The 15,995-nt window shown below is 38.6% G+C and overlaps 1 protein-coding gene across 2 annotated transcripts in view; it reads right to left on the minus strand.

Moving 5' to 3' along the window:
• The window catches only part of LOC140227132 (protein unc-119 homolog B-like), a 56,488-nt gene extending 42,425 nt beyond the window's left edge, over nt 1-14,063 (minus strand). For both annotated transcript variants that reach the window (XM_072307565.1, XM_072307564.1), the window contains exon 1: nt 13,735-14,063. In XM_072307565.1, the coding sequence (XP_072163666.1) occupies nt 13,735-13,936 (202 nt within the window). In that variant the 5' untranslated portion in view covers nt 13,937-14,063. The remainder of the gene's footprint in view (nt 1-13,734) is intronic.
• Between the last annotated feature and the right edge of the window lie 1,932 nt (nt 14,064-15,995).

Genomic DNA, 15,995 nt, shown 5'->3' on the forward strand with positions numbered 1-15,995 from the left:
AACCATTTCAGACACAGCTTACTCAGATTGATAACGTCTGTTCCTCGAAGTGTCTTTATCTTGCCAGCATGATTTTCAAAACTTTTGCATGCTTGGAGAGTTCTGCCATCCATCATCTGTATTATAATAGAATTTAAAATTGAGCCACAGCAATGCTGCACAGTGTCTTTACAATTGCATCAAAGGAACAGGGAGCTAATGCAACGCTCACAGCAGTCGCATGCAGAGAAAACTCATACAATCCACTCAATTGAGAGCTCAAGATGACGCTAGGCTCTGCGTGTGTGACGGGAACCATGAGCGCAGCACGTTTCTATGCGGTATGTCAACATGCGATGGCCTGTACCGCTCGCTACAGTGCTGTACCAAGAAATCTGAGTTAATCCATACCGCCGAGCAAGGCACACACTGCAGTTCACAATTTTAATTACATACAAAAGCATGAATTAAACAATGAGAAACTATGAAAACATAGTGAAATCCAAGTGCAGCCTTGTCTTGTTTTCTTTTACTCACAAAGCACAGATATGAGAATAAAATTTCATCTCATAAAGCACTCACGACAGTGACCTATTTCAGTTTCATGCATACTTTATAGAGACATTGTAGGGCTGGACTAAATTAACACTCAAGCAGGAGAGTGGGAAATTTTGTGAAAATGGCCTCAAAGCGGAAGACCTTCCACCAAAAGTCAGCCAGAGAGTTGGAATCTCTGGTTTTCCTGCTGACCACAAACTGCCATATTGACATTTCATACAACAGTTGTGTAACAAACTCCATGACCTGTTGATTAAACATAACTGAGATTTATACACTAAAATGCCAGAGTCTAACATATTATACAATGTATACACACACATACACACAAAGCTTAATTGTAGTAATACACACACATACATGTAGGCATGCACACACAATATACTGTATGCATGCACACACACGTACACACACATAAACATACACTCACACACACACACACACACACTGTTAACAAAGCTACATTTTTTTTTTCACATGCACAATGGTGGGAGTGAGTACAAGGTCAAGCTTGGATGCTTCACTTTCAGAGGGATGACTCCCAGAATTGAGCAAAATTTGAGTAAAAAGCATCTCAAGTCCATGACTGGCATTACGAACGTGATTTGAGAAACGTGCTCAGGAGATACAACTGTACGTGATGCAAATCTGTTTTCCAATTTATGCATTAACTTTAATGGCATGAGACATGTTTCTTCGAATGTTTACAAATATTAGTTTTTTTGATGTCTGAAACCCTCTATGTATTGCAAGTTTACATTTCCTAGTTCTCAATTACTAGGTACTGTATACTGTGCACATTCCCCCCCCCCCCCCCCCACCATGATACGTCAGAATGTTAAAGCAATCATGGTTTTTTTAAGCTACTGCAAAAATGAGGAATGTTCGCATGCATTTTAATTTCGCGAATTTCGCGAGCGCCAAGATTCACGAAATTAAAATGCACGCGAAATTTCTTGTCTGCACTATATGCATTCAATACCAGTGGAAATTCGTGAAAATTTCATGCCACGAAAAAGGCCATTGGCTCCAATTCGAGAAAATTTCGTGCCATTCATGAACATACAGTGTATCATGTTTTACAGTATACTGTGCACATATCGCCTAAACCCTCTATGTATTGCAGGTTTACATTTCCCAGTTCTCAATTACTGTATACGCCGAATATTTCGCGAGGTTTTTATTTTCGCGAATTTCGCGAGTCGAGTCCTATTCGCGAAATTAAAGACACGCGAAAATATTGACTCTGATCGCATGTACATTTCTCCGTTCAGTACAGGACTCCACGATCGCGAATTTAATCACTTGCGAAATTCCCGATTCGCGAAAATTTAGACTCGCGAAATATATGGCGTATACAGTACCAGGTATACTGTGCACATTCCCCCCCCCCCCCCCCTGCACCATGATACATCACATTGTATTGATCATGGTTTTCTCAGCTACTCTCTCCTTTGATGTGTGTAGGAAGTGATGGTTTCTAATTTGTACAGGTCTGTCAGTCGTATGTTCACCAATGTATGTAAATTTCCTTCTCGTACATTGTAAGGCATGTCTCTTGCTGTCTTCCTATATGTACTCTGTACAGTACCTCTTTCCTTCAATCACTGTCTTTTGAATTTGTCCTTCCAGAACAAATAGTGAATGAAACAAGAATCGTCTTTTGCATGGTGTTCTGATAAGACTCCTAAAAACTAGGATTAACAGGTTACAAGGACTTTCATAATTGCCAGTACAGGGGACCATAGAAGTTATGGTAGTGTATAATCACAAAGCCCTCACAAAATCCAACAGTGTATCATTCCAGGGTTAAATCAATAATACTCGTTATAAATTTGATTGGCAAATTTTCACATTGAGCATTGGTAGATCTGTAATCATGGTGTTCTACAATGGTGCTCATTTTATGAGAAAGAAAAATGAAGAAGAAAAGGTCATATTAGAAATGTGGAGAGTTTAACCAGAGTCTCAATTTACCATCACTTTTACCTTTTATGCCCTGACAATTGAATCCTATCCCCTGCAGTTCCCTATCCCTTCTCAATCCCACCCCTCCCCATCGTCTTCCCCATCTTCCTCCCCCTCCCCTACAATCCCATGTCTGACCAGGGAGGTGGAAGAAAGACACCTTTCTTCCACCTCCCTGGTCTGACTGAGCCTAAATCCTTGCTTTCATATGCTCACTCATGTTGAGCACGGCCAGTAATGCAATCAGTGGAAAATGAGCGGAGGCAGGGCGCTTACACAGCTTGCAGACAAAGTTCTCATCCCCGCCGAGCAGCGACACTTCAATACCCTGGCTAACCAGCCCCCTGAAACCTTGCTGGGCTGTCGAGAATATTCATCTCAGTCCCTCACCTTAATTGACACGTTCCACTACATCAGAGCTCCTTTTTTTCCTTCTTCTTCTTCGTCATCCTCCTCTCTCTGTGTTTTCCCCTATTCCTGTCAACTTTTCTCTCCTGCTGTACTTCATATCAATCAAATCTTCCCAATTAAATCATCCCTCCTACAACCCCAAACTACTTTTGCTTTCGCTGTCTGTCTGTCTGTGTCTGTGTGGCTGTCTGTCCGTCTGTCTCCATCCATCTGTCTCTGTTTCTGTAAGTCTTCCCAATTCTCTTTCTAAAGCCAAAGTTTTCACTGCAGACAGAATTTCCTGTGAGAAGTAAAGATGGATCACAGAAAATTTGAGCCATCCACACTGTCTGTTAAATATCATGAAATTTGGCCATCTACTGACTTTGCATTGAATGTTCCTCAGTAACTACACATGTATGCCAAACGCTATTTGCAACACTGCCTGGAAAAAAAAAATACAGACAGTTGTGCCTTTACAAAAAAAAAATAAATAAATAAATATTCTCAGAAAGTCTGCCATCATGACTTGCAGGGAGCACCTCACAGCAGAAATTTCATGGTTTTCTTGTACAACTTCCACCCATGCTCCACATTATGCTTGGCAAAAGAAAGAACTGTGAATCATAAGCACAGCGTGCATTACAAATATGTGTACAATTATATTCATGACTCAGTTGCAAAGCACGACCACCTTGCCATCTCAAATTCTAATCTCCTGATTTTTCCCAAATCAAAAAGGTGCCCACAGAGCTGTCATGCAGTTGTCAACACTATCTCACCTTCTTGAAAAGATTCTGAACTCCAAGATAAAGTTCTCACACATCACGCTTTGACAGCCATTTACTATCCGAGTCAGAGTCCATTTTTCTGATAGGCATACAGTGATTTACATCATATCCCACCAAGAAATATTGTAGCATCTTGTCTGAACAGCCAATATTTGCACAACAATTACAGAGTAAGAGAGACCTCTACACAGCCATTCCACTGTAAAAATATTCGCTGGAAGCTTCACTAGGTTCTAAGTACCATCTAGATGCTACATGTTGTACATCGTAGTATTCAAGACCATTGCTCTCAAGGAGACGGCTTCACAGTATAAACACAGTTTTCCAAATTCTTGTGACTAGAATACTTGAACTTCATCTGTAAATATACTCATCTATATTGTACTAAGTACAAGTAATTTTTTTAATCATTTATAACCAATTGGGAAATGAATGCTTAACTTTACTTCATACCGCATGGGGATTGCTCACAAATTTTGACATTCTTTCAATACCTCTGTGTGAGATTGCATGCAATCTTACTCACACTGGGATATCTGTTAAAACTCTTAACGTTGTATACTACTAGTAAACGTAAAACCTTAAACACATTCCGTCTTTTTCATCTACCCTGCTGCAAGATCTTTCAAATACACACTTGTATTTTGTGTCACCTTCCATCTGTTGTTGCTTTTATTCTTATTTTTTTATTTTATTATTATTATTTTTTTTTTTTTTTTTTTTTGGGGGGGGGGGTTGGGGTGGGGATACTGCAGGGCATCCTGAAAACAAAAAATAATACCAGTACTTAGTCATAAATATACATGTACACAATTGTATGTGACTGCTCAGCTGAAAACCCTTAAAAAACAGGCCAAAATGAATTTCCACTTTTCTACAGCGATTAAAAGAGTAAGTTCTAAAAAATGACATACATGTATAACTTGCTAAAATTGGACCATCCTAACCCATGTATAAATTGATTAAAATAAGAAAGACTTTAGGCTGTGCACTTCCATCATAGAAAAAATGGAGAAAATAGGATTCCAAGATTAGGGTCAGTTATGCATGCTGTGCAGGACTATCAAATTTCCCAGTGAAAGCAGCACCAGTCAAAAAAAAAGTCCAGGAAAACTATGAATTATCTCTATTTCGGTTTTGTTTTAAGTTGCCAAATTTTGACAGCAGGTAGAAAAAAAGATTACTACACCAAGTAAGACAAACTTTAAAAAATTGAGTCGGTCAACCCAAATGACATTTTTGTTGTTGTTGTCCATTACAGAAAATCCTATGATCTGCAACTTTTTGTGGGTTTTGAGTGGGTGGTCACGGGTGTGCAACTTGCAGGAGGGCTCAGCTGAATGCACTCAGCTGAATGCAATGTTCACTTCACAATATCACATCATTTGCTAATATGACTGGATGACACTCATACTCAAACGATGCAATTTAAATACACTGTCAAGATTAAATACAGTATGCTGATCACGAATCCGATCATGGGAAATTTAGGCCCTGGCTTACTGGAATCCCCATTCATTACACTGCCAAGTTCAATACAAACAAGGTTCGGGTGTCTTTAGAACACAACAGCATTCACATGTGGTGTGCAGATGAGAACGGAGTACCACTCATCAAAAATCTGATGTCACACTACTGATTGGCATCTAGGAAAAATTTTCTTTCTAATCACCAATGTACCATTCCACAGCAAATACCAACCGGCTACTATTCACATTTGTTCAATTCATGTGTGTATACCTGTGCAATAAGTAGCCTTGATTAATATGCTTTTTTACACTGCAAATATACATTTTAATGCATGTATGTACAAGTACCACACCTCCTAATAAAATTCATTAATGATATAATGATAGACAAAGGCCTGTTCAATATAATGTACAAAATTATGATACAATGGCAGAAATTGGAGTGGAATTAAGGAAATTACGAGGGCTTTTTACCTAGCATACATTCACAAAACACACACACACAAACATACAAACACACACACACTCACACACATTGTGAATGTCAAATTGGCCAGCACATAATATCAACATGTTCAAACTACTGTGTGCTATCTATCACGTTACAGATTCACAATTATCTCTCCTCGTATAGTACAGTATACATACAAGTACGGTATATGACAGTTTACAATCACCACACACTTAACGAGCAACCAGCGGTGGCACATCAAACTTTCCTGATTCTATACACTGTGCTACACACACACAAGGTGACTAAATGCACAATGTATTGAACAGGCATCTCCATATGATGCCAGTTTTTGTTTATTACCTACTGTACTATTGACACACACACACACACACACACACACACACATATTTGTTGTACACAGTACACACACACACACATATTATTTGTTGTACACAGTACATACACACAGTGGAACGAGTAAGATGTGTGCGTAAATGTGTGTCCGTGCACCTGGGTATCATTAGCAATTGGAGTCATTATCAGTCACAAGTGTTCCGGTCAATACGTTGCCGGGGGCAACACACCATAAACTACTGTGATATGAAGAGTCCTCGCTGCATTCGGGGTTTCCCTGGTTGGAGAGGCAGTACAGTCTACATCTGCGGCCAATCAGTCTCCCAGACACTTCAACAAAGCCAACCCCCTGGGACACGCAGACTCTCCTGGATAGAAGAAGCCCATCATAATCTGCATGGCTTGCAGTCCGTACACTAAAATGGCTTCTTCCCTATTATTCATTCATACAATGACCATACATCCCCATATGGGAAGTTCAATATGCCACATGAACAGACTGTCACATGTTGTAACAATGTACTGAATAAATGGGTTTTGTTCATGACTGCATGTTAATTGTGACTCCCGAAAAAAGGGACAGTACTGGTACATGTAGATACCTAGCAGACTGCTCAGACAACACATGGTGAATGAAAATTCTAATGAGATAGGGGCCTTGTACCTAATGATTTGCTTCCATTGTACTTGGTATGAGCAATCAATAGCACAACAATGACATATGGTAGACTTCAATAGAGACAGGCCTTACCTGGACTGAATGCATCATAGATCCACTAGACTCTGCCTGACCCCAAGATTTTAAATAGCAATACTGACTATGCGACCTGATCAAGTAATTAAACAAAATTAAGAACCACATCCCTCCCTCCCATCATCATTTCCCTTTGCTCAGAAGAGTTGGATGAAAACATCCCTGCAAGTCATTAATTACACTGTACAAGCACCATGTAGACTGAACACCACATGCATCAACATTGCAAAGTTTTTGCAATGCCTCTACAAGGTTCTCAAATGCCCAATGGACAGTTTAATTCAGCAGCCATAATACACATGTTTTTTGTACAAAGACATCATCACAAAATGGAGCATTAAATAATGTGTGATACTGATAGGGGAAAATGAAATCCTAAAACATTGTGTGTGTGTGTGTGGGGGGGGGTATTTTGTGTGTGTGTGTGTGTGTTTTGTTTTGTTTTTTTCAACAGAACAAATCTCCAGGCTCATAATAATTGAGACAAACAAACTGTATGCTACTATATATTGAGTGGAAAACCTACATGCATTCCATCTCAACTTTAGGAAGATTTGCCCCCCACCCCAAAAAAAAAAATAAATAATAATAATAACAAATAAATTTCAACAGCGTCAGCAAACATTTGAGAGTCCGAACTGACAGCCAGTGCCATGTGAATATCAGTACACCTGTAAAAGTCATTCATCAAACCTTTCTATAGATACACTGTACCACCAATGGGTTGACTTGGTTACATGACCATGCTGGTACTTTTGTAGCAGTCCATGTTGTGTACAAAACTATTACAATGTCATATCAAAATGTCAGAAAATTCTTCTTTTTTTTCAGGGAAAGTCTGCTCAAGATGATTGTTAGCATGTTTTAACACAGGTTCCACAACAATGGGAAATCTTCTAAATGCAGAATTTGACGAGATTAAAAAAAAACATAACATTTCAGTCTTATTCTGGGGAAAGCATTTCAACAGAAATATCAAACAAAATATGCAAATTGTATGTCTTCTACATGATAACATTGTTATGATGCTTATTGAAACTATACTCTAAACTATATTCTTCCTGTTTGGTTGCTTTCAAGTCTCTCTTTTTTTTTTTTAGGTTTTCTTTTTGTGTACTGAGGGTACTGTATGTAACTTTTATGGGGAAGGAAGGAATTCTTCAGAATACTGAGCAGAATCTGTTGTGACAAAAGAGAGACTTTAAAATCATTCAGCTTTACTGCTGGTGAAATGTTAGCAACAGAGGATCTTTTATGGAGCTCTGTGTTTGTTTGGCATACTGGTCTGCATTCAAACAAGGCTACTATGTACGCATTAAAGCTAGAACATGGTTATCAGAAGGGCTCAAAATTCCTCTTCCACCATACTGGAATTTGCTTGCAATACACATCACAAGGATCTACCAAGAAACTTGTCAGACTGACGCCATTTGTCAGGGTAATGACATGTTTTGGAGTATTTTGAGATCAAAAGTGCAAAATCATTTAAATCACATGTATGTATAAAAGTTGACACTTCTGCAGGCGTATGAGAACTATACTTTCCCTTTAAGATACATTTGTAAGTCTGTGTGAGCATGTAAGTATGAATTTACTTTTCAGAACACAGGAATCAATGCCCGTTTTTCAAATTACACGTTAACTGGTGTCCATCATATTAAAAGCGGCAGCCACACATTTTCATAAATTTGCATGTGCAATCTCGACACTACATGCAGAACTGCACAATGTCTTAATGTTGCTTCATATTCTCAAAGTAGCCAGTACAGCTGCATGACACTGCATTTGATGCCATAGTTTTCATGTCTGAGAGCATCAAGAGGAAGTTATATAATACATGGACTCTGGAGGCATGAAAGCACCAACTGCAAGAAACAATGCAATTGAAACGGCATTAATGCAACTGCAAACACTGCACAGTATATGCAGGAAAATTTTCCATGCCTAAAAGCATGTCAGCCGAGATACGTGTGTTGCCTCAATGTCTGGAATCCACATCGTCCATATATAGTGTACATGTATGTACTATGCACACTCTATTCAGCCATGACTGTTATACTGTAGATATAACAGTCATGTAGATATAACAGTACTGTTATACTGTAGACGACAACATGACTTGTTTCACATGTTTACAGTACATTGTTCAAGAATAGTGGATTGCACATATGTACAGTATACACTGGAACACTAAAATCATACCCATTTCTTGTAGAAGGCCAATTAAAGTCAGGAAAATTGAACAGCAGCACCAAGGGGCGATTTATCCCTACATACAACAGGAGAAAAACAAATAGTAGGCCAGTCTTCGCTATTTTCAACAATGCTATGCCATACAAAATATGCATTCAATAATGCATCCACTTTACTGAACAAAATTGTTGAAATGATAAAGAGCTCTCACACGTAGCATAGGGGCAAGCACAAGTGATTTTGTAACACCATCACAGTTCATAAGGTAAAATACATGCAGACTCTCAAGTCTGCTATTTAGGAGGAGATTCAGTTGTGTTATTGCACAGCAGACTGAAAGTACACCTGTATTTAGCTTACTACTGTAGTTCTTAAAAAAAAATCAAAATCATCAAACTTATTGACACCACACTAATGCCTGCACAGAAACTGAGCTGAGTTACAAATGACAACACAAGAACACACTATCCCCCTTAACTCTCTCATTTGTACTGTCGGAAACTTGTTCATGCATAATGTCAATTTTGGGTGTTGGTCTTGACAGGATTAATTAATTGTCCTCATACGCATACAATTGTAGTATGGCAGGACAAATATCTTTTCTTCAGATAACTAATGTGTAGCAATATACAAAATGTATTACTACAGTTGGTATACCCATAGAGTACATGATCTAACTACCACCTGCTCTCCTTCGGATAACGTACCATTCAGTATAGTATACACTTCAAACCTGCATGAAACCTGCTATCAATGATACATGGATGGTACACATGACACGATTGCTCATGTCATCAAATTGGCATCACTTTCTCCACGACCATTCGCTCTTCCCTTGCAAAATTAAAAATCTAGCATGTGAAAGCTGCAAAGTCGATCAGGCCACTGATCATCACGCTCGGAGCACCCCCCATCCCTTCGATCAGCTCCAGTTTATGAATCATGAATGCCCGCCCCCCAGAAAAACACAAAAGTCTGCCGGGGCCGCCTGAACCAAATGGTTGCAGCAGGTATGCAATCAGGCCCTCCTGAGACTAAACAATCCGCAAGACATGTTTGCCATTCTCTGGGAGTCACTCCGCACATGATGTTCACCGCAACAAATGAAAATTTCTCCCTGCGACAGAGCATCCCCCATAATTGGGGGTCTGATCAAAAATCTTCAGTTGGTGCATGTAATGTACATCTGCGGGACAATTTGTGCAATTGCCCTCGTACATATGGCATAAATTTAAGACGCATAATACATCAAAGCCTGGAAACGATGTGGCAATAAGACAAGTTGTTTTATTCATTGTTTTCATCAGTCGTGGGGGGGGGGTTCTGTTTCATTTTTACTTGTTTTGAATGATTTGCATTTCTAAATTAACAATATTGTGAGGATTGTATGACTAGCCTTAAAGTACACAAATGCATCAAAACCTTTCTGAAGACTATGTAAGGAATTAAAAATGGGTCAATCAACATTAAATCAACCCATTTTTCAGACATCTTGTCATTCCACGCCCTCAGATTTGGCTAAGAATAGCACTTTGCGTTCCCACACGTCTGCTGAAAAATCTAGAGATATTTTGCCCAAAAGGTCAACGCAGTTGCTTGCAGATACGAGCACATTTATTTTATTGCAAATGTCACCATGACAGAAGTTTAAACATGCCCTGAAAGTGAAATATAGATGGGCAAAGGAGGTAAACATAATGCAGAACAGTATCAGAAGATCTGTCAGAGAGCATCTTTTCAATCTATAAGGCTACTTTATTACGCAATAAAGTTCTCTGAAAAAACAGGTACCCTGTACACTTGTATGCAGATATTCCCTTGTGCAACTTTACTTATGATGTAACTATACTTTGCTTTAAAAGTCAAATTAGCCAGATTGTGACATCATGATACTGATTCCTACTGTTCGTGTACACGTTCATATAGGTATGGCTGTATGTTACAATGTACAGTGTTTAGTTAAAACTACTCATTATCCTAGAACCTTCAGACTTTCCTGTTGAACAAGTCACTTTTTCTCACCCATCAATGATTTTCCAATTCTACAATACACTGTAGCTTGGTGTATGAGTCTCTGAGTTCAAAACTTAATTGTGCATGCACAGGAAAAGTCTATAAAGGTTTTCAACGTACAATACAGTATCTGAACTGATACATAGAGCAGACAATGTAGTGTCATGTGTTTAGACTAATGAGTATTTATGTTATCAGTGACAATGTCCATACGGTACTTTATACAATTTGTATATTGTATACATCCACAAAATATATTAACTCCTCAATGTCATCATTAATCACAAGAGTGATCCATGAAATGGCTTGTACCCAATTGTCAACATGCCTGTGTGCTAAATAATTAAATTACAATACATTTTAAATAAGGTCACCAGTGCACATGTGCAATATGCACTACATATGTAGCATTTTGGGTTAAACATGATTAGAAATGGCAGGAAAGGGGATAGAATGTAAGAAGATGCCATAGGTCACCATTTCAAGATGAAAATGTCAATGTACAAGTATACATCTAATTTGCAGACAAACCCAACTTCCACAGAAATTGCACTGGAAAGCTTTGACATTTTCACTATTTCAATTGTTCATGCAATGAACAATCGTATCATTGTATAGCTTCCAGTATTTATTTCAAGTAAATAGCACTGGTTCTTGCATTGACTCTACATTGTATATCAGTATGCTTTCCCAAGGTGGAAACAAACAAAATTCAAATGGGGGGAAAATACAAACACCGGTACTACACTTCCATCATTATCAAACTCCAGTGTTTGGAAGCATGTACTTGTACACAAAGTTCTTGGGATACATTGTAGCTCCTACCTTCTATTATGTAATATTCAACATGCAAATCTGTAAAGGACTTGATTGAGAGTTTTAACAAAAATGACCATCTTCTTCTGTGTGACTCAATTCAATGTAGAGCCAAAATGGTTACCATGCATCAAGATCTTAAGCTGGTTACACATTCTTTGCTTGTTAGTATTTATGTACAGCTGTTTCACCTTTTTTTTTCACAAAAAACACATTCAAACTGACTCTGTTCAAGCCAACTGGCCACTGCCCCTATGTACAAGTCTGTTCAGTTTGCTATGATTTGTTCTCTCAATGCACTTTTTCTTCTTCTGTTTTAAAAGCACAGGCTTCATGCTTCAAGATAAACGCACTGGTTTTGTGTGGGTTGGTAAGTGGGTGGCTACTTCACCGGGTTTATTAGCACCCTGCTCTTTGTGATGAATGAATGAGGCAGGATCTTTTCTGTGTACAAATGTATAAGTTCATTGTTCATAATTTGTAAATTTTTAAAGACAACTTTCTCTAAGAACAGATGTTGTCAAGCACTTTGAACACTTGCAGCATGGTAGGGGAATTGTCATGGTAGAAAAACTACTGTAATTGTAAGTGAAAGCCCTCTCAGTTGCATCATGATTGACAGCAAAGCAGTCAAGTTCATATACATGTAAAACAAACAAGAGAATCTCCCCAAAAGATAACTTCTGAGAGGCACCACGACACAGGATCAACTGATGAGTGAAAATTTAATGTAGAATTAAATGGGAAAGTAAGATTCAGAATATGAATGTTTCTTCTTTTAACATGCCCTCCTAAAATTTATGAACCATTAATATTTCTTCAGTCATCTTGACCAGAAATTATTACAATTAGTAGAACTACCTTAAAAAAAAATGACATACAACTGTACAATACATTTGTGTGTCTAGTTTTAATCCTATGCTATACAAGACGAGATCTACAAAAATTTTGCAGGGCACCTATTCAATTTGCTTTGTTCATAAAATGGTAAACAATACAAATCAAATGCATTATCATGGTGAATTAAGAGCAAAACGATGATATGTAATGGACAACAATAGCTGCATTAAAAACAAAAATCACCTAGATTCTATAAATTTACTTTGTAACTTAGCAGATACTTCTGGGATCCATTTCACGAAGTCATCAAATAAAAGTCTTAACATAAATCTCAAAATGGCTACAGTCACTCATGAGTCATAATGCAGAGACTTTCAAAGAGAAGTGGTATCAATAAAATATTTTCATGAAGCTGACCTGTTTGGATTGCTCTTGCACCACACTAGCAGTACGATTCATTTAAAAACAGAATTGGTTGGAAAACTACAAAAAGCATTCTTTCCAGAATGGGGAATGTTAATGATTATTCCTGAACAAAGCAAATAAAAAAGAAATCGCTGCTACAGCATTCAATTTAGCCCCCAACATCATTATGGCACTGTGTGGAGTTTCACTGCGCCAGCGCAGCAACCCCGCATTGCACTGCCCAGGCCCACGGCACGCGGGGTGGTACACTAGCTCCACACTATTGCCTGTTACACTGCATTTACCAATATAGGCTATGGGCATGGCCATTGCGTGTCAGCAAATAACCGGCGCGACGCGATTCCGACCACTGCACCGCCGACATGACATTACAAATGGTATCAACTGTCTTTCACAGTATCTCATCTTATTAGAATATCAACTCTGTTGTTGCTCCTGCTTCATTTCTGTCATTTACGACAGCTTTCTTGACAGGTGAATTTTCTTTTAATTTCGATTTAATCGAAGACCTCCCACTAGACTGTTGTCATGCCAATACGACGCCATGCAGGTATGGCTGCAACAACCCAGTAGGATTGTTGCACGCGAACACGCGAATGCATCGAATGATGGATATGGATAGGATACGAGCCAATCGCAGTCCGATTACATTCGCTTGAACGTAATAATACGTCAGACATAGGCTACTGCTGCGGCAGGGATTCGACATTACCATTATAATGTACTTACTTTCTGTGCATTTCTTTAGTTTAAGTACATCTTCTGGTGTAATGGCATCTTTCTGTAGAAGCTCCTCCTCTGTCAGAACTTCTTCAGGGTTTGAGTTGGCCTTCTTTTCTTTGGCTTTCCTCTGCAGGAAGCCACCACCTTTCTTCTTGCCTGAAGCGGTGCCTCCACCACTCGCTGGCGGTTTCGCCGGTGAGTTGCTCATTGTCTCGGTTTATTCCAAAATATTAGCAAATCTCCAGATCAGGTTAAAATTCCGATATTCCTCTGTAATGGCAAGTCTCGAATGTGTGAGCCTAAACTCAGTTATAGCACATAAACATGGGTTTTCCTGTCCACTAACGCTCCCGGTTTCACAATAAATTCAAGTCTATCGTGTAGAATAGCGTACAGAAAACGTACGATGTGCGTGTGTAGTGTGTGTGTTGAATTTCTCCGTAGCTCCTTTGAATTTCTCAACGCACAGCTAGCTTACTCGCACACATCGGTCGTGTTGAAGTCGTAGTGCGTGCGTACATGGTGAACAAGCAGACTGACTCGCGAAGCCAGCGGAAAAGTTATGCAGTAACGATATGCCGTTCATTCACTTACACGGCTCAGAACGAGCGCGTACGCGTAAACCGCGATGAGGTAGCAATATTTCGCGACGTACCAACCACACGAATGCTATGAATATTATCCCTGATATTATCGATCGCATATAAATATGAACGTTTCTTATTGAATTAAGAGAACAAAATAACAATTTACGACATTTGTCAGTTGGAAGATATTGTAGCGAAATGTTTCTTCGGTGCTACATATACTGCTAAAATATAAACTTCTAAGTTTCACCTTAATTGTGCCTTTTAATGTGTTTTTGCTTCGTAAAAGAAACTATTTTTTTTCTTAGGGCCTATATCATGTTTTATCATGAGATAAGAAACCCTCGATCAGCCAGGTGCGACTTTCTTTTTCTTTTTTTTTTTTTCTTTTTTTTTTTTTTTTTTACTAGAGAAGCCGTGAATACAGCAGCAATAAAAAGTATATATTTTCATCGTATATTTCTTTGTATTGCCTTCCGTGTGCATGAGTATGCCTTTGTCTCTCTGAATGTGTGTATAACTTAACAAACTCGACTTTTGAAACGGGGTTCTCAACAAATAATTGCGGATATCATTACGTATACAAAAAACAAAACAAAACAATGATTATACAGTTATCAAAATTGAAGACATAAACAAGTTGGTAGTCTATCTATTTTTCTTCAACATCGATGTCATTTAGGCTCGGTGTATAAATGTGGTAGGTGTAGGAGGCAATAAACATCAATTGCCAGTGTGTGTGTGTGTTGTTTTTTTTTTTTTTTTTCAGCAACCACGACAATACATGTACATGTATAACACTTACATTTTCATCTCAAAAAATCTTGAAACTCATCTGTAAAAGCTTAATAAGCACAATTTATTTATGATTCAAACCTTTTAGAAAGGAAAAGGAAACACAAAATCTGTTGTGAAACCGGGAGCGTTAGTGGACAGGAAAACCCATGTTTATGTGCTATAACTGAGTTTAGGCTCATTCGAGACTTGCCATTACAGAGGAATATCGGAATTTTAACCTGATCTGGAGATTTGCTAATATTTTGGAATAAACCGAGACAATGAGCAACTCACCGGCGAAACCGCCAGCGAGTGGTGGAGGCACCGCTTCAGGCAAGAAGAAAGGTGGTGGCTTCCTGCAGAGGCAGCCAAAGAAAAGAAGGCCAACTCAAACCCTGAAGAAGTTCTGACAGAGGAGGAGCTTCTACTTCACAAAAACAATTTGCTTTGACAAAAAAAAAAAAAAAACCAACAACATAAAACGTGGGAAACGGCGTATAGAAAATTGCAAACACTTTGGAAATGACGAAAAGTTTGACAACCGAGAAAGAGGCCTTTAAGTTTCAAATACCTTTCAATCAAATATCGATCATCTGGCAATAATCGATGCGTGTATTGATTGCCGGACTGACGTCAGCTAGCCGTCAGATGAGAGTTTGGAGGCATATGATTAATGCGCGCTAGCCCTTCTCACAATCATAAATACGCAAGTATAACAAAGAGGACAAACAGGCAGAATGATATCAATATATTATGATAGGCCTATATCAAACTCGTATCTGTGTCATAATGGTTTGCTTGTCACCATCTCTCATACCCCCTACCCCTCCACCCCTCTCTCTCTTTATATTCATCCATCCATCCATCCATCTATCTATCTATCTATATCCATCTATATCTCTA

This window comes from Diadema setosum, chromosome 4, assembly GCF_964275005.1.
Source record: "Diadema setosum chromosome 4, eeDiaSeto1, whole genome shotgun sequence".
NCBI classification, from domain to species: domain Eukaryota; kingdom Metazoa; phylum Echinodermata; class Echinoidea; order Diadematoida; family Diadematidae; genus Diadema; species Diadema setosum.